The following is an 18737-nucleotide window of genomic DNA, read 5'->3' on the forward strand; positions in this document are numbered from 1 at the left end:
CCCTGGGCCCCTGGTCTGGGGGAAGCCAGACCCAGCTGCCTGGGCAAAGGCTTTAGAAAGATGGGAAGAACGGTTGCCCCCTTCCCAGAGCCAGCTCTGGAAGATCAGTCCAGCCTGGAGCCTCCGCCAGGGAGACCCCCAACTCCCGCAGCAGCAGTGAGTCCCTCCTGCTTCAGCTCGAGGGCACGGAACATGGGCATAGCGTCCCTCCACGTGGAGGTAGGAAATGAGGACCAGGTGAGATCACAGGCCTTGGGTTCCACTGCGATGACCACCAGAGGGCGACAGGGGGCGACAGAGAGGCAGAAGGGGAAAAGGCTTCCCCAGCCTGCCTGTTTGGACCTGCCCCTCCCTGCAGATGTTCAGGAAAAGGAGGAAACAGAAAATGAGAGAAAGTGGGTGCTGTCTGGGAGAAGTTGGGGGCAGACACACTCCCCTCCTCAAGAGGCCTGGGAACCTGCCCGGGCAGCGTCTTGAATGGGGGAATTGTCCTTGACGAGCCTGTGGTGGGGCGGCTCACGTGGGAGCCCCTCTGCCCCCCCCCCATCTTCCCCACCGCCAAGGCCAGCTCTCCCATGAAACCAGTCCCGGTTGTCAACATCTGGCCCACATCTGTCTCCCTCTGACTGGACCCTTACCCCCGCCCCCATCCAAGTTCCCTCCTCCCCTCTCATGGGGAGGCAGGGCAGGGCTTCTGAGCTTGAAGCTTGTCCCCTCTCACGGCAGGGGGGAGGGGGCAGCCCCACCCCGGAGGTGCCCAGGGCTCCTGGCAGAGCCAGCTGCTGTCAATGAATCACATCCCACAGCCCAAACACCCCGGGGGCTGGGAGCCAGGAGCCAGCCCCCCACAGCCCCAGAACCACTGGACATGCTGTTCCCCAGAAATCTAGTCCAGAGCTGGGATGTGTCCCATTTCTTTTTATTTATAATAAAAAGTTTCTTTTTTTAAATATAATTTAAGAGTCCCTCCAAGCACTGGCGTGTCTCCTCCCCCCCTCCCTTGCCACACCCCTTTGTGGACACAGCTTGGGGGATGGGTGGGTTGCACTTGGGGGACCCAGGCATTGTTCTGGAAAGACAGACTCGATGAGTCCCTGTTGCCCTCCAACACAAAAGACATTAGGACAAGGATGGTAGCAAAAGAAAAATAAAAAACAAGACCCAAAACAAAAAAATATATATCTATATATATATATAAAATTCAGAACCTTCAATATGAAGGCAGCAGATGGGGGAGGGGCATTTACAGGGAAAATGATTGCGTTGGGTGGCAGGGACATCAAAACCCAGTGATTGGTGAGTCACTGAGCTTCAACACCCGCTCCCGCCTCCTGGGACGACGCCACAGGCGGGCTGGCAGGCCAGCCACCCTCTCTCTTTGGTCTGCAGGGGCATGCCCGACAAGGTGGCAGTGGGGGGAGCACCCTCAGGAGAGGCTGGGTCATGGATGCCTCCTTACACCCTCTGTTCATGCCCATTCTTGGGTCTGGTGTTGCCCAACTGGATCCCACTTCTCTAATTTCCCATGGCATAAACCCCAAATCCTGTCTCTCCCAATCACCAACTCCCTACCTCCCCGTCCCCGCCCCAGGGTTCAAAGTGCAATCCGCATGGATGAGGGCCTCTGTGTGCCCATCTGATTGAGCCCCACAAAGACAAGGCGAGGCTGTGGATTCCTCAGGGAGGTCAGTACTGGGGGGCTGGTCCTTCGGGCCCGCTGGGGGCTCCAGGTTTGGCTTGGGACTTCATATGCTGGACACTGGCCAAGATTTTCTTCTGGTGTCCTGCCAGAGTGACCCCGATTCGGAGCAGGTCCCTGTGGAAAATGAGGGTTCCATAAGCTCTGAGGCTCCCAGGGTCGCCGTTTTATTTTTTGTACAGGTGCTGGGGCTTGAACTCAAGGCTGGTGTTCTACCATTTGAGCCACACTTCTAAACTTTAGCTAATTTCTAGTGATTAAGTGGATGGAGATAAGAGTCATGAGACTCTTGTCTTGGCTGTGAACCCCGATCCTGATCTCAGCCTCCTGGAATAGCTAGGATTACAGCATCTGGCAAGGGTTGCCATTCTTGCTCAGCTCCAGACTGCAACTGAACCAATCAGGAAGGCAAGCAGGGGATGATGTCAGGAGTTGCTGGGCAGTTTCTGGAGGATTTTGATGGACAGGTGCTGGAGGGTGGGTGGAGCTCTGGAGAGCAGGAGAGGCAGCAGGAAGTGAGAAAGGAGGAAGGAAAAAGCACAAAATAATGTCAAGAGAGAAAGAAAAGGAAGGAAAAGGGGAGAGACAGAGGAGATGGGGTGGAGAGGAAGGGGAGGTCCCTGGAGTAGTGACAGGACGGGTTCCACTGCCAAGAATCCCCTACATAGAGCTCTGTATTCCTTCTGCTGTTACTCAAACCTGGGGCAAGAGGAGGTCTTGGAAGAGAAACGGAAAAGGCAGGAAAGAATGGTTACAGCAGAGGCTATGGGACCATAAAACCATTGAGCACTGAAGCTACAAAGGATCTCCAAAACTCAGGCCCGGCCTCTCCTTTTATGGGTGGGAAAACAGGACGGGAGCAGACATGTTGATGTGAGCGCACTGGGCCTGGAATGTAGAGAGATGTACAAAGATAGATACAGACAAAGGGCACGGGAGGGGGGTCGCCCGGGGCTAAGGCGGCTCCAGAAGCTGAGGTGGGCATTACCACCTGAAGGGTCCCTTTGATCCTTCGCTCCAGCAGTTATTTTTTGTTTTTTTATGCATACTAGGGCTTGAACTCGGGGCTTCACCCACTTGCTTGGCTTTTTTTGTGCTCCAGGCTGGTGCTCTCATCACTGGAGCTACACCACGGCACCTGTGGCTTTTTGCTTCTTAACTGGAGATGAAGTCTCTCCTGGATTTGCAATCCTCGAGTCTCAGCCTCCTAGCACCTAGGATTACAGGCTTGAGCCACCAGCACGGGCTCTCGCACCTCTATTATGGCTTGCGAGGCTGCTCTGGGTATGGTATGGAGTAACTTCTCCAACACTCGCTCACCGAGGTAATGGTTGGCCCTTGAGGTTGAACCCCCCCCACACCAAAACAAAACCCTCCTGAACCCCAGGGCCCGCTTCTACCTTCTCTCATGGCTGCTGCTCTACTTACTCAGCGGAGATCTGGCTGACGAGCTCAAAGGAGCCGAACCCAGCTGCTACAAAGCTTTCTTCGTATCTTCCCATCTTGATGGCTCGAAGCCACTCACCCACAGACCCAAAGGCGGAGTAGTGAGGCTGCCGCTGGTCCAGGAGGGGGTGTGAGGCCCTAGGGATGGGAGAAGGGTGGAGAAAGATGCTGAGTCCCAAGCCTGGTCAGGGGCAGGACAGATCAGCCTTGCAAAGAAAGAAACATCCTCTTCATCCACTCCCAGAGAGCCTGGGAACCTCTGTGACCAGTGCGGGTGGGTCTGGGTGATGGGAGTGGGAGAGGAGGGGCCCGGTCTCTGGGGTCCTCACCCGCCATTCTCCCGTGCCACGATTTTGAGGCTGGCAGGATTGCGGATCATCTTGTCGAGGGCGCTGACCACTTGAGGGAATCGTGGCCGGGCATTCCGGTCTTTCTGCCAGCAGTCCAGCATGAGCTGGTGCAGGGAGGTGGGGCAGTCGGGGGGCGGGGGCAGCCGGTAGTCCTGCTCAATGGCGTTGATCACCTGGAACCATGGAGGAGCTGGATGAGTTTATGAGGAGCTGGATGAGGTTATGGGGAGAGGGGATGGAAGTACAAGAGGGCCCCACCGTGATACTGGGATGGAGGAGTCACAGATCTGAGAGTCCTTTTTTGTACCAGTCTTGGGCCTTGAACTCAGGGTCTGGGGGCTGTCCTTGGACTTTCTCAAGGTTAGAGCTCTACCATTTGAGCCACAGCACCATTTCCGGCTTTTTTCTATGTGTGTGGTACCTAGGAATTGAACCTGGGTCTTTGTGCATGCTAGGCGAGCACTCAACCATTAGGCCAAACTCCTGGCCACTGCTCGGCCATTTCAAACACAGCTCCATTCCTGGCTTTTGGTGGTTAATGGGAGATGTGAATCTTATGCACTTCCCTGCGTGGGCTGGCTTTGAACTGCAATCCTCGTGACTGCTGCCTCCCAAGTAGCTAGGATTACAAGCGTGACCCACTGTGCGTGGCTGGGGAGTTCTTTCAGTTGGGCTGAGGCTGGGCACTGAAGCTGCGATTGGGCCAGTCTGGAATGGAACATCCCATCCTCCTGGGTCCTAACTGGCTGCATCAGATGCTTTCATGTGAGGCTGGCCTCCTCTTCCCGGCTAGGGAGCAGTGGCTCACACCTTTAATCCTAGCTACACTCAAGAGGCTGAGATCTGAGAACCCCAGTTCCAAGAAGCCGGCCAGGAGCAAAAAGACAAGCTACAAGGCTCTTAATCTCCAATTCACCAGCAAAAAGGGAAGTGTATCAAGTTAGCAGAGCACTAGCCTTGAGAGAAAAAGCCAAGAGCAAGACAAGTGAAGCCCTGCATTCAAGTCTTGGTACTGGGACCCCCCCCCAAAAAAATCTCCCCTTCTTTGTGACATGCTCAAAAATCCTGAAGACGTGGGCAGCCCACCCCGCCCGGTGGGAGAAGCCGCGGAGACCCCGGGCCAAGACACACTCACATCTTGATTGCTCATGTCCCAGTATGGCCGCTCCCCAAAAGACATCACTTCCCACATCACGATCCCGTAGCTCCAGGCATCACTGGCGGACGTGAACTTGCGGAAGGCGATGGCCTCGGGGGCCGTCCATCGGATGGGGATCTTTCCTCCCTGCATGCGGGGAGGCGAGGACGAAACGGACCTCACCATACTGGCTCTCGCTGGAGACTTCTCTGCCTTTTCTCCCTAACCCGCGTTTCCTTTCTCCCCCGGCCCTCGTTCCAACATTCTAACCAGGTGTCGGTTCCCCAAGAGCCTGAGCCTGCATCCTCTCCCTGGACCAGTCCTCCCCCCCATCACCCCGGCCTCCTCCCTTCTCCCCCGCCTCGCCCGCACTGGGCCGCACCAGAGTGCTGGTATAGGTGGGGTCGGAAGAGTTCTCCTCCAGGAACCGGGACAGCCCGAAGTCGGACACCTTGCAGACCAGGTTGCTGTTGACCAGAATGTTCCGGGCCGCCAGATCTCGGTGGACGTAGCTCATCTCGGCCAGGTAGCGCATGCCCGAGGCGATGCCCCGGAGCATGCCCACCAGCTGGATGACCGTGAACTGCCCGTCGTTCAGCTGCGGGGGACAAGGGAGAGGGGCCGCTCAGGACCAAGACCACCCCCCACCTGCCCACCACGGCCCTGCCTTCCGCTCCCAGTGCTGCCCCAGGACTAGGACTTTTGTCGTGCCTGTCCTGGACCTTGAACTCAGGACCTGGGTGCTGTCCCCGAGTCTCTTTGTAATCAAGGATAGCACTGGACCACACTTGAGCCACAGCACCACTTCTGGCGTTTTCCAGGCTCTATTCCTCTGTACCACATACATAGAAAAGGCTGGACGTGGTGCTGTGGCTCAAGTGGTAGAGCTCTAGCTTTGAGAAAGCCCAAGGACAGTGCTCAGGCCCTGAGTTCAGTTCCCAGGACTGGGGGAAAAGAAAAAGAGTCTCACAGACTTTTCTGCCTAGGTTGGCTTGAAACAAGATCCTGAGATCTCAGCCCCTGAGCAGCTAGGATTACAGGCATGTGCCAACAGTGCACACCTTGAGGTTTTACTTTTTTTTCCCCCTTAAGGCTGGCACTCTACCACTTGAGCCACAGCTCTACAAAAGAGAGACAGGGAGGAAGGCTGGGGAGGAAGGGAAGGCAGGAAGGAGGAAAGAAGGGAAGAAAGAAGGATAGATCTGAACTACCCACTATCTCGCTCACTCACCACCCTTAGAGCAGCTGTGTTTAGTTCTAGAAAACAACAATGAAAAACGGAAGGACACAGAACACAGCCGCCCCGCCATCCACAGCTCAACCTCAGTATGGCCAGCTTTGCTCTCCTAGCTACACCAGGCAGGCCACACAAGTAAGTTCCTGGCTGCATTTCCAGGTCCGCCCAGGACACTGGGGCCTCTCTACAGCCCTGCACAGAGAGTCAGAGACACCGTCTCCGAACATCCAATTCCCAGTCCATCCTGGCTGGCCATGGCTGATGGTGGACGGTGGGTAATGGGTAGGCAACTTAGTCAAGCAAGTCAATTAACCAGTAAAAAGCCCGAAATGGAACTGTAGTTCAAGAAGTACGGTGCCAGCCTTGAGTGGAAAAGGTAAAGGACTGCCCCCAGGCCTCGAGTTCAAGCCCCTGAACTGGAAAACAAAACAAACTAGCCCTGGCTAGTGCCAATACCAAAACAAAAAGAAGAAAAAAAAAGTCTATTTGTGCTGGATGAAGAGAAGCTCTTAGTTGCTTACTTGTTAACTTGCTTGAGACTGAATTTAAAATCAAATATGCCAGAGGCCAGTGGCTCATACCTGTAAATCCTAGCTACTCAGGAAGCTGATATCACCAGGATCAAGGATCAAGGTTCAAAGCCAGGCTGGGCAGAAAATTCCTCAAGATTTTATCTCTAATTAACCAGCAAAAAGCCAAGCTAACAGCATGGCTTGAGTGACCAAGTACCAGCTATGAACAAACAAGCTGAGCAAATGTGAGGGGAGGGAGAGAGGGGTGAGGGGGGGAAAATTAAGTAAGGCTGATCACAGCTTTATTTCCTGGGCTGGCAAGAGAGCCAGCTGACGCCAGAGAAGTCAAAGGGAAGTTTATTGTCAGGTTCTTTCTCAAAAGAGAAAAATTAAGGGCAGGGGAACCAGGGGAGAAGGCTAGTGAAGGCCAGAGGCCGTAATCTGTCCTGACATGTTCTTTTTTTTGGTGGTCCTGGACGCTGTCCCTGAGCCTCTGTGCTCAAGGCTAGCGCTCTGCCACTCGAGCCACGGCGCCTGTTCTGCCCCGGCTGGCCGCAGGCCCCACGGACGTCTCACCCGCAGGAAGGAGTCCAGGGCTCCGTTCTCCATGAACTCTGTGAGGATCATGACGGGCACGCTGTTGGTGACCACGCCCTCCAGCCGGATAATGTTGGGGTGCTCGAACTGGCCCATGATGGAGGCCTCGCTCAGGAACTCCCGCCGCTGGCGCTCAGTGTAGCCGCCCTTCAGGGTCTTGATGGCCACGCAGCTCTCCTTCTTTCCCGGGGCCTTCAGCCGCCCCCGGCACACCTCTCCAAACTCGCCTGTGTCGGGTGGGCAGGTCAAGGGCCGCTCTCCGCCACCCTGAGGCGCCCCAGTTCCTGGCCTGCTGCATTGCTAGGGACCCCAACTTTCCAGCCTTACCTGCACCGATCACCTCCTCGATCTTGACATAGGACACGTCGATCTCTTTGGCAAATTCCCTCACGGCCTCGTTGGGGTCTTCGTAGGTGAAGGGGTCAATGTAGACCTTCGTACCTAAGGAGTCACCGGGGCCCTCGTGAGCTGAGAAGCAACTTCTCCTGGACTCAGGGCGTCTAGCCTCCTCCCCCTTCTCCCACCTGCCCCCCTCCCAGCTTCCTTCGGGGTCCCCTGCCTACCATGCCCAATGAGATACTGCCCGTGCTTGTCCGAGTACTCCACCTCCCTCTCGCTGCTGTGCTTCCTGCGCCAGAGGAAGAAGCAAAGGAGGCCTGGTAAAGCCAGGGCTGGTCAGGTGGCTCACGCCTGTCACCCCACCTGCTCAGGAGGCGGAGATCTGAGAACTGTGGCTCAAAGCCAGCCTTGGGCAGGAGTGCTTGTGAGACTCTTACTTCCAATCAACCACCAAAAAGCTGCAAGTGGGGCTGTGGCTCAGGTGGTAGAGTGCCAGCCATGAGCAACGAAGCTCACAGACAGCGCCCAGACGCTGAGTTCAAGTTCAAATACACACACACACACACAGAGTAAAGTGAGCCATGTATCTCTGACTAAGAGGATGGAAGTGAGAACAGGGAAGTACGGAGATGAGGGCTTTTCCAGAAGCTGAACCACATGGCGCCCACACAGGGCCTGCCCTGCAGCTTCAGGGATCCGGGGCCTGACGTACCTGAGGCACAGCACCGCGATCACCACCACCACCAGCAGCAGCACCACGCCCACGACCGCCGTGCCCGCAATCAGGGCCAGCTGCTCCCGCCAGCTCTCACTCTCTGTGGGAGAAGAGACCACTGGTCAGCTGACCCCGCAGCCCCTGCAGCCCCAGCCCCAACCTGGAGAAATGCACCGAGTTCTCCTGCGTAGAGACCCCAGCCCACTGCGATGGGTGGCGTGTGTTCTAGATGATTCTGGACTCTGCCACGAGAGAGCTTTCTGCCAAAGCACTTTCATCTCACTTCACTTCCTTTGCCGGAAAACCCCAACTACTCAGGGGACTGAGATCTGAGGACCTGGCTTTGAAGCCAACCTATGCACCCAAATCCACGAGACTCTAAGCCTTAATCAACTGACAAAGAGCTGCGAATGGAGGTATGGATCATGGGCTGGAAGCAGGAGGTCCCGAGTTCATCCTTCAGTACAACTAACACACACAAAGAATCTAGAAAGAAAAGAATTCATTCATCCATGGACAAACGAATGAAGAAAGGAAATGTGCTATAGTCATACAATAGATAATTATTTGGCTATAAAAAGCAGTGAGGCCCTGGAACATGCTAGCACATGCTACAACACTTATGGCCAGACTCTGACAGCTTACACCTATAAACCTAGCTACTTAGCAGGCTGTGATCCAGAGAATGAAGTTCAAACCCAACTTGGGAAGAGCATTTTGCAAGATTTCATTTCCAATGAAGCAACAAAAAATCGGGCTGAGCCGGGTACCAATGGCTCACACCTGTAATCCCAGCCACGCAAGAGGCAGAGATCTGAGAATCGAGGTTCAGAGTCAACCTGGGCAGGAAAAGTCTGTGAGATTTGTCAGTCGTGAGGCTTGAACTCGGGGCCTGAAACGCTGTCCCTCAGCTGTTTTGCTCAAGGGTAGTTCTCTGTCACTTTGAGCTACAATGTCAATTCTGGATTCCTGGCGGTTCATTGGAGATGGACTTTAATGCCCAGTCTGGCTTTTAACGGTGGTCCCCAGATCTCAGCGTCCTGAGTTACAGGCTAAACTAGGAGGCCGGGCTCTGTGAGATCTTCATCTCCAATTAGGCACCACAAAGCCCAAAGTGAAGCTGTGGCTCAAGTGGTAGAGTGCCATCCTAGAGCAAAGATTGGTCAGGGACAAGCACCCAAACCCTGAGTTCAAGCCCCAATGCTGGCATTTCTGCCTCCCCACCACAAAACAGAAATGAGACTATGACTTTTGGGGGTGCCGCGGTGGTAAGGCTACCGCCTGGTAGGAGTGGCACAGCCAGGCTCGCTGCCCCCCCACACTCACCATCCAGTTGGGTCTGACTGTGGTGCTCCAGGCCAAAGGGGCCATAGCCAGCCTCGGAACGGGCCCGCACCTGGACCAGGTAGCTAGCTCCCCGCTTCAGACCCCGGAGCTCTGCACGGTTTTCTGATGTCTTCAGGAACCTCACACTGCTGGGACCCTCTGCACCCTGTCCCAGGAAGAAGAGGGGATCACCTGTAGGCCAGAGCCTCTCCTCTCCTCTCCCTTCCTTTCCTGCTTCTCTTCCTGTCTCCCCCAGTCTCCTTCATTGTTGCCTTGACATTGTCGCCCCACTGAGCTCATTTAGGTGGATTCTGCATTCAGTATAATGTTCACTTGCTTTGTCACTATTTTATTCACTTATTTTTTATGGGGATTCTGTATAGAGGGGTTACAGGTACATCATCAGGTAGTAGGTGCATTACTTTTCAAACCCCTTCTCAGGTTTTTGTCCCTGTTTCTTTCCTTTCCCCCATCCTGCTTTGTAACTATTTTATAGATGACATCAAGGCTCAGAGAGGCCCTAAGGGCTACTGCAAGGTCACACGGCACACTTAGTCCACCAGAAATTCAAGGACAAGTCACATGCCTGTGATTTAGAGCCTGGGCCCGCCCCACCACCACCACCAGACAGGGTCAGGGCCCAAGGTCACCTTCTCATGGTACTTGACTTCATAATCCAACACTGCGCCACTGGGTGCTCGGGGAACTGCCCAAGACAGGCTCAAGCTGCTGGGTGACGACCGGGTGACACGGATGTCAGATACTGCGGGTGGCACTGTGAGACAGACACACAGGGACTTGTTGCTCCATCTAGTCCTGGCTTCCTCCAACTCTGTTTTTTTGGTTGGACGGGGGGCTTCGAATCAGGGCCTTGCACTTGCACCTGGAGCCTGACCTCTTGAACCACATCCCCCGCCCAGCTTCTGACTCATCTGGGAGATGGAGTCTCACAGACTGTTCTGCCTGGGCTGCCTTTGGACTGAGGTCCGCTACACCCCAGCCTCCCCAGGAGCTAGGATGACAGGAATCACCTGTGGCCCGACTTCTTTTGACTCACTCTGCCCCTAGGCCGGAGTCCTGTCCTTTAACTCTCACCCTGATGCCTGTTTCTTGGCTCTCCATCCTTCCTGTGGATGGACTCCTTTTTTCCCTTCAGGTTTTCTGTCTATCCATACCAGTGGGCTTTGCCCACCCCTTCCTCGGTGGTACTGAGGTCTGAGCTCAGTTATTTAGGCTTTGCTCAGCAAGTAGTCTACCCTTTAAGCCATGCCCCCAAGGGTTGGAGCCAATGTCCCATCACTGGAGCCTCGCCTCTACCCCATTGGCCATCTCTTAGCTCCCATCACCAGAGCCACGCCCCTGGCGCTTTGGCCACACCCCAGGGGTGGGGCCAAGCGCCTATCGCCAGAGCCACGCCCCATAACGGAAGCCACACCCCAGGGGTGGGGCCAATGTCCCATCACTGGAGCCTCGCCTCTACCCCATTGGCCATCTCTTAGCTCCCATCACCAGAGCCACGCCCCATAACTGAAGCCACACCCCAGGGGTGGGGCCAAGTGCCTATCGCCAGAGCCACGCCCCTGGCGCTTTGGCCACGCCCCACGAACGCATCCCCCAGGCCCCGCCTCACCCTCCCGGTCTGTGGTGACGTTGACCGCCTCGAAGGGCACGGGCGCCGAGGCTAGCGAAGACACGCCGTTCAGGGCGGACACCTCGAAGGTGTAGGTGACATCGGGGCGCAGGCCTCGGACGGCCACCCAGGGCTCCAGCAGGTTTCGGGGGCCGGGGTCGAAGGTCAGGTCTCCCCCGCAGGGCAGGCAGGAGCCCCCGGGGCGGCACTCCTGGCAGCGCAGGGCATAGGTGAGGTCGTCCCGGCCCCCCGACTCCAGGGGCGCGCTCCACTCCAGGCGCAGGTGGGAGCCGTTCAGGTGCGGGACCACGCTTCGGGGTGCGGAGGGCGGGGCTGCGGAGAACGGGGGGGGGCGGTCAGCGGGGGGTCCCCACCCCGGGGCGTCCACTCGGCCCGCCCCGCCCCCAGGCCCCGCGCCCCACTCACCGGTGCAGGGGGCGCTGCGCGGGTCCGCGCGGGTGCGGTAGTAGCCGTTCCGACACTGGCAGAAGGGCGATCCGATGGTGTTCGTGTGGCTGTTGGCTGGGCAGGGCTGGCAGGACCCCTCTCCCGACTGAGGCTTGAAGGTGCCCTGGCCACAGGCTGAGGGGGGGACCGGAGAGAAAGTGCGCACTGGGTCATCCTAGCTACTCAGGAGGCAGAGATCCGAGGATCTCGGTTCAAGGCCAGGAAAAAATCCCTTAGCCCCTTAACTCCAAGTAACCAGCATAATGGCAGAGAGCCAGCCCTCAAGGAAAACCCCAAGGGAGCGTGTGAGGCCCCCGAGTTCAAGCCCCAGGACAGCACCAGCAAGGGGGGAGGTGGAGAGAGAGAAAGAAACACCCTGAGTAGTAAAATGGAATGTGTGGAGAAATGGAATGGAAGGATCTGAGAAACCACATCTGTGAGCAGTCTGGCCCCGTGGCCCACACCTGTAATCCTAGCTACTGAGGATTTATCAAGCCTTACCGCCAGACCAAGCAGCAACAGGTTGGACTACAAGTGCAATTTAAATGGTAGGTGCCGGCCTAGCTAGCAAGTCAACCAATCACAGGCCCTGGGTTCAAATCTCAATATTGGAAAATTAAAATTCAAAGGGGAGGGAACACTCCATAGTATTTTGTTTTTCCTTTTTTTACTTTGTGTTGGTCACAGGGCTTGAACTCACAGCCAGGGCGCTATTCCTAAGCTCTTTTTACATAATGCTAATGCACTACCATTTCCAGCCACAGTCACTTTTGGTTTTCTGGTGGTTCACTGAAGATAAGAGTCTCACAGATTTTCCTATCCAGACTAACTCTGAACTGGGATCCTCAAACCTCAGCCTCCTGAGTAGCTAGGATAACAGGTATAAGCCACCAGAGCTAGCAATGGTACATATTTTCTATCTCTGACTTTGACAGTCTAATGAAGCACTCAGACCCAACTAGAATAATAATTTTAAATGCATACCACACAATATGTAGGATTCCCAAGAAAATTAAAACAAATACAAACACAGTGATTAAAGTGTTATGGAAACAAACTTATAAATCTATAATGTGGCACCGTGTGTGTGTCCCTGTGTCCCTGTGATACAAGCTGGGCAGTCTCAGCATTCCAGAGGCTGGGAGCCAAAGTGGATGGAAAGGGCTACATGGTGAGACCCTGTCTTGAGCAACGGAAAACCAAACTAATTTGGAAGGCAACAACAGGAAGGGCTGTGAGTTTGGCCTAGTGATAGAGTCCTTGCCTAGCATGCACAAAGACCTGGGTTCAATTCCTCAGTATTACATACACAGAAAAAAAAAACAGGAACTGGTGCTATGGCTCAAGTGGTAGAGGGCTACCCTTGAGAAAACTCAAGGACAGTGCCCAGTCCCTCAGTTCAAGCCCAGGGACTGGAAAACAAACACACAACTAGGAAATGGAAGCAAGAGGTTTTTTTTCTTCTTTGCAGTTGTTTTCTTTTCTTTCTGCCTTGTGGGATGGTAATTGGGGGCCCAGAGATGGAGGGACAAAGGGTGAGACAATGCAGCCGTGGTAGCCACTGGACACTACACATAGAAAATGATATACAACCTGTGAGCAGGGATGGGAGGGGAAAACTAGGAGGAACAAGTGAAGGGATGACACTGTCCCCAAAAAGAAATGCACCCTTAGCCAGGTGCGGTGGCTCACGTCTGGAATCCTAGCTACTCGGGAAGCTGAGATCTGAGGATCACAGCTCAAAGCCAGCCCGGGCACTAAAATCTGTGAGACTCTTATCTCCAATTAACCATCAGAAAACCAACCAGATGTGGTGCTGTGGCTCAGGGGTAAGGCAGTAGACTTGAGCTGAAGAGCTTAGGGACAATGCCCAGAGTTCAAGTCCCACAACCAAAAAAAAAAAAAACACACCCTTTACCTGATTTATGTAACAGTAACCCCTCCATATATCACCTTTATAGCAGTAAGAGAAATATATACACACATATACACATGAAATACAACGGCAAGACTTATCAAGTCAGTATTAAAGTCATGTGGCTCACACCTGTCATTCTGAGATACGAGGATCACAGTTCAAAGCCAGCTTAAGCAGGAAAGTCTGGAAGACATTTCTAATTAACCACTAAAAAGCAAGAAGTGGCGCTGTGGCTCAAATGGGAGAATGCCAGTTTTTAGAGAAAAGGTCAGGGACAGCACGCAGGCTCTGAGTTCAAGCCTCTTGACTGGCACAAAATCAAAGGAAAGGAAATCAACCCCTCACCTCTGCACTTTTTGTTCCCTTCCGTGGCCTCGAAGCCAGGCACACACCAGCAGCCGGTGACGGGCTGCTCTGCCCACTGGCCATCCTCCCGGCAGTAGAGACTGGGACTGGGGCCTGGCGCGGGGAGCGCGTCGGCCACGCAGCTCCCGGCCACGGGTACCACCAGCTCGCGGGGCACAGTTTCTGGGAAGTGCGTGAGGTTCATGGTCTTCTCGGAGCACTTCTTGTAGAAGAGATGGAGGGACAGCAGCGCCATGCAGGCGCCCTGGTCCTGGAAGGCCAGGTAGAAGCCGGCCTTGCTGAGCGGCCCCAGGCGCAGCGTCTTCACATTCACCTTGCCCGTGGCCTCGGCGCCCGGCCGCTTGCGTGTCAGATGCTCAGCCGCCACTGTGTCCACCTGGGGGAGAGGGCGAGAGGGTGACTCACCGGCCCTGTCCACCTCTCTCACGACCTGTGGACTGTCTCTCTCTCAACTCCCCCCCCCCCCAGGGTCTTCTTCATTTGTTCCAGAGCTTCCTTTCCACTTCACTTTGCCCCAGAAACTTTTCAAACACAACCTCCAAAGAAGACCTATTCATCCTTCCTGAGCGCTTCCAGTCGGTCATCCAACCGCGCTCCCAGCCCTCTGTGCTTCTCTACATTCACAGCCACCCAGGAAGACGCCACAGCCTCCCAGAGCCAAGGAGAAAGGGATGAGTCAGAGTCACCCAGATGTGACTAACAGACAACAAGTCCGAGAAGCGCTGCAGCTCAGGCCTGTAATCCCAGCAATGCAGGAGGCTGAGGTCTGATGACTGAGGTTGGAAATCAGCCAAGCAGCCAAGTGTGTGATTCTCATCTCCAAGCAAGCTCCAACAAACAAACAAACAAACAAGCAGAAGTGGAGCTCAGCGTACTAGAGAACCAGCTTTGAACAAAAAAATCTCAGGGACAGCACCCCAGGCCCTGAGTTCAAGTCCAGGAAACGGTGACAGCCAGGGGACACAGAGAGAAAACAAGGACTCAGAAGGCGGGAACCAGTCAAGGTGACCCCAGCCGTGTCTGGGAGGTGGAGCTGGAGAGGAGGCCATGCCCAGGGGTAGTGATGCCAGGGCCGGCGATGCCAGAGCTGGCCTGGGCGCTGGGTACCTTGATGTAAGGGTTCTCCATCCAGGCTGGCGTGTGGGCCGTGGCAGTGTCAGCCTCGCTCTCGTAGTAGAACACGGTGAAAGTCTCCTTGCAGGAGCGGCCGGCCCGGGGCAGGGACAGGCACTCGAGCATGGTGAAGCGCAGCGTGGCGTAGACGTGCACGGCCCCACGCCGGGGCACCCAGCCCGTGCGCAGCCAGTGCGCCTGCCCGGGCGCGCGCTGCACGTCACACACCTCGTAGGTGCGCACGCTGTGCTGCTCCTCATCCAGGCCGCTCAGCTCTTCCCACTGCGCCGAGAAAGGGGGTCAGGGGCGGCCGCTCACGCCTGTCATCCGAGCTGAGCTCGGAGAATCCACTCCAAGTCTACCTGGAGCCTAGGGGCCGGGAGTTTGGCCTAGTGGTAGAGTGACTGCCTAGCTAGCATGCACGAAGCCCCGGGTTCTATTCCTTGGTATCACATAAATAGAAAAGGCTGGAAGTGGCGCTGTGGCTCAAGTGGTAGAGTACCAGTGTGAAGTGAAAAAGCTAAGGGACAGCACCTAGTCCCTGAGTTCGAGCCCTAGTACTGGTACAGAAGGAAGGAAGGGAGGGAGGGAAGACCAGAGGGAGGGAAACCTGAGGAGGTGAAGGGAGTTTGGGGAGAACTGTGGGAATCTGTGCAGGACACCCCTGGGGACAGAGCAACCCCCCCCATCAGTGCCCCCAGCTCTTACCTGTCCCTCCACCTGAGGGAATGTCACCCACTTCAGATCTGCAGTTTCCAGCTTTGTGTTCAGCAGAGTTTCTAAGAAAGAGACAGGAGTGATAGCTGGGTGTGGTGGCTCACACCTGTCATCCTAGCTACTCAGCAGGCTGAGATCGGAGGATCAAGGTTCAAAGCCAGCCTGGGCACAAAAGGACCTGAGACTATTATCTCCAGTTAACTTCCAGAAAACGGTAAGTGGGGCTGGGCTCGAGCATAGGGAGGTAGTGTTAAGCTGAAGAGCTCGGGCCAAGTTCAAGCCCCATGACCCAGAGAGAGAGAGAGAGAGAGAGAGAGAGAGAGAGAGAGAGAGAGAGAGAGAGAGAGAGAGAGAGAGAGAGAGAGAGAGAGAGGGAGAGAGAGAGAGAGGGAGAGAGAGAGAGAGAGAGAGAGAGAGGAGGGAGACAGCCTCACATCTCCCCGCAGGCGCAGCGTCCCAGCTGCGAGCTGAAGTAGGGGGACTGGGGGAGGGCGAGGCCTGCCCTCTGCACCCCCTCATGGGCATGCCTCTTGTTTAGAGTGCCAACCCCGCCCTCAACAGCTGGCAGGCCTGGACTGCCTCAGGTCACCAGGACCTAGGCCTCCCAGAGAGGCCAGGCCCTGAGGAGGGAGGGGAGCGCCTTGGGGAGAAAAGGAAAAAGCCTCATCCTCACCCCCACCCTCTTCTTGGGCGGGGAGCTGATGGCACCCCCAGTTTTCCCTGTTGGAATAGTGTCCCCTTCCACCAGCTCTACTCCTTTTCCCATGGAAGGTTCCAGTTCTTCCCACCCCACAATGGTGCCACACCTGAAGCACAGCCCCTCCCCATGGCACTGCCAGCCTGGAAGGAGGAAATGCTGGAGGCCGGGACTAGAACGCTAGGGTTCCCGCCCTGCCCAGCAAAGGCTTCACATCTGGATTTGGTTAATGAGGAGAAAGGGGGAAGAATTTTAGGAGGGGCACAGGGGAAGTGTGAACACACCTGGCCAGGCTCTGGCATGTGGGGGGGGAGGGCTAGAGTAAGGGAGGGGGGACCAGGGTTCTGGCAGAAAAGGATTAGGAGAAACTGCAGGAATGCCCCCTTGGCAAAGGTGGAGGGGGATCCTCTCCCAGGCCAAGACACCATGAGGGGGGCAGGGACCTGCCAGGGAGGAGCCCAGTGTGCCCCCAGGAAGCCATCTGCACACCTGGAACCTGCTCCCCCATCCCTACCGGGCTGGGGTGGCGGGGGAGAAGCTAGCCCCAACCCCATGGGTATGGTAACCTCTTCCTAGGGACCTGTGCAGGGGGCAGGTGGGTGCAAGGGAACCTAAGCAGCCCGATGGGAGGCGAGGAGCCCAGCACACAGGGGACAGGATGCCTGGAGTTCTGGGAAGGGGGAGAAGAGAGGCTGTGGTCTCCACCCTCCATTGTTCAGGCCTGGATGGCGTTTTCCTGTCTCCAATCTACAACACTGTCCTCCACACTCTGGGCTGGGCACAGCCTCACTCTCTCTTCCTCCAGCCTCAGACCTGCCAGCTTCCAACGTCCCTTCAGTTTGTCAGTTCACGAGCCCGTCCCACCTCTTTCTCGCCAGCTCTGCCCACTTCCATTTGTCTTATTGTCACTGTCTCCCCCTCCTTGGTTTTACATCTTCCAGGCGGGGTTCTGGGGGTTTTGGATAAACTTAACATTCCTCTAAGCCTTGGTCTCCTCATCGGTAAAATGGGAGGAGGTGAGAGCAGCGGGCGGTAAAAGAATCCATAAAGCTAAGCTAGGATTAGGGCTTGGAAGGCACACAAGAATGAGCAATTTCCTCTTTGCACCTTTCTCTCCCCCCCACCTCCCCAGTACACTTTGTCCCCGAGATTTTTCTGCCCCTAGGCTTCCTCTTCCCTTGACTCCAGGCTCCTCAAACTCCCTCCAAATACTCGGCCTTTGATCCCAGAGCAGCTCTGCCCAGTTTGAGAGAGAAGTCTTCCAATTGCCTGTGGTTTCTCCTGATCAGCAAACCCCCCCCCCCAACAAACTCCCCAGAGACCCCTTTGATTCTAAGCAGTGAAGAGGTGGGGAAGGGGCGATTCACTGAGGGGAGACTAAGGACCTCAAAGCAGAGGGGTTTATTGGACTGCTCCACTGGGCCACAGCGGCGGAAGAGATACTAGATCTTGGAAAACAGAAAGAAAAGCAGAAAAAGAAAGCACACAGACACTTGGGGGTGACTGAGACGTGGTACTTGGCAAAGTTGGGGGTGACCCGGGGACATGGATGAGCGGTGTGCTGGTTTGTTGCACTGGGCAGAGTTGGGGTCTTGATGGCTTTTTTTTTTTAAAGATGGGGTGCAGCCTGGGGAGGCCAGGGGAGAGGCTTGCCTGCAGAATGGGATCTGGCCTGGGGAGCCTTTGGGGGGTGTGGAGGGGGCCTGCAGAAGGGGAAGCCGGGGGCGCGGGGCGGGCCTGGCACCGAGTTGTGCGTGGTCTGCGAGTTTCGTCCTCGGAAGGGAAACTTCGGGGACCATCTTGGACCCCCGAGGTAGGGAAGGAAAGAAAGGCTGCCACGGGCGTCCGGCCTGCGGAGGGGGGGATGTGGGGCGCAGGGGCACGGGGCGTCCCGGGTGGGAGCCGACTCCAGCTCTTTCCCAAACAAAAGAAAACTCCACTCCCCGGCGGGCCGCCTCCTCCCCGCCCCCTCCGCCCTCCCCTGCCGGGGCGCAGGGCTCGGGGTCGATCCTCGGCGCGGAGACTCAGCGCTGGGGGGGGCCGGGAACGGCGGGGGCCCCCCCCCCCGAAAACTCACCCTCCAAGGCGGCCGCCAGCGAAGCCCAGCAGAGCAGCGCCCGCAGCTCCATGGCGCCTCCGCGATCCGGCTGGATCGGATCCGAGTGTGGGGGGCCCTGGCCCCCCCAGGTCTGGCCCTCCGCGGGGCGGGCGGGCGCCGACGCCGCGCCGGGGCCTCTCCGTCGGGGCCCTCGGTCAGCGGCGGCCCATGCGGAGGCGCCGGGCACCGGGCGCCGGGCTGCGGCGCCCAGGTGTGGCCCCGCGTGCCCGCCGTGCGCGTGGGAGGCCGTGTGCGGGGCGTCCCGGCGGTGGCGGAGAGTGGCGCTGGGCGGGTGGGAGGGAGAGGGAGGGAAGGTGGGGGGAGAGAGAGAGAGAAGAGGGAGAAGAGAGCGCGCGCGAGCGCGGAGGCTGGAGTTGGGGGGCCCGGGGGTC

The 18737-nt window shown here is 56.5% G+C and overlaps 1 protein-coding gene across 1 annotated transcript; it reads right to left on the reverse strand.

The window, feature by feature from the left end:
• Window positions 1-905: 905 nt before the first annotated feature.
• On the reverse strand, window positions 906-18605 carry Ephb4 (EPH receptor B4). Its single transcript, XM_090324402.1, has 17 exons — window positions 18325-18605; window positions 15542-15612; window positions 14828-15115; window positions 13700-14096; window positions 11416-11571; window positions 10963-11322; window positions 10010-10134; window positions 9360-9525; window positions 8031-8133; window positions 7543-7607; window positions 7307-7420; window positions 6959-7206; window positions 5016-5231; window positions 4631-4780; window positions 3475-3668; window positions 3128-3283; window positions 906-1816 (listed from the first exon to the last, which is right to left on the reverse strand). The coding sequence occupies exons 1-17, from the start codon at window positions 18374-18376 to the stop codon at window positions 1687-1689; spliced, it is 2991 nt and encodes a 996-aa protein (XP_090180528.1). The 5' UTR covers window positions 18377-18605; the 3' UTR covers window positions 906-1686.
• Window positions 18606-18737: the final 132 nt, after the last annotated feature.

This window comes from Megascapheus bottae, chromosome 34, assembly GCF_031878675.1.
Source record: "Megascapheus bottae isolate mThoBot1 chromosome 34, mThoBot2.hap1, whole genome shotgun sequence".
NCBI lineage: Eukaryota > Metazoa > Chordata > Mammalia > Rodentia > Geomyidae > Megascapheus > Megascapheus bottae.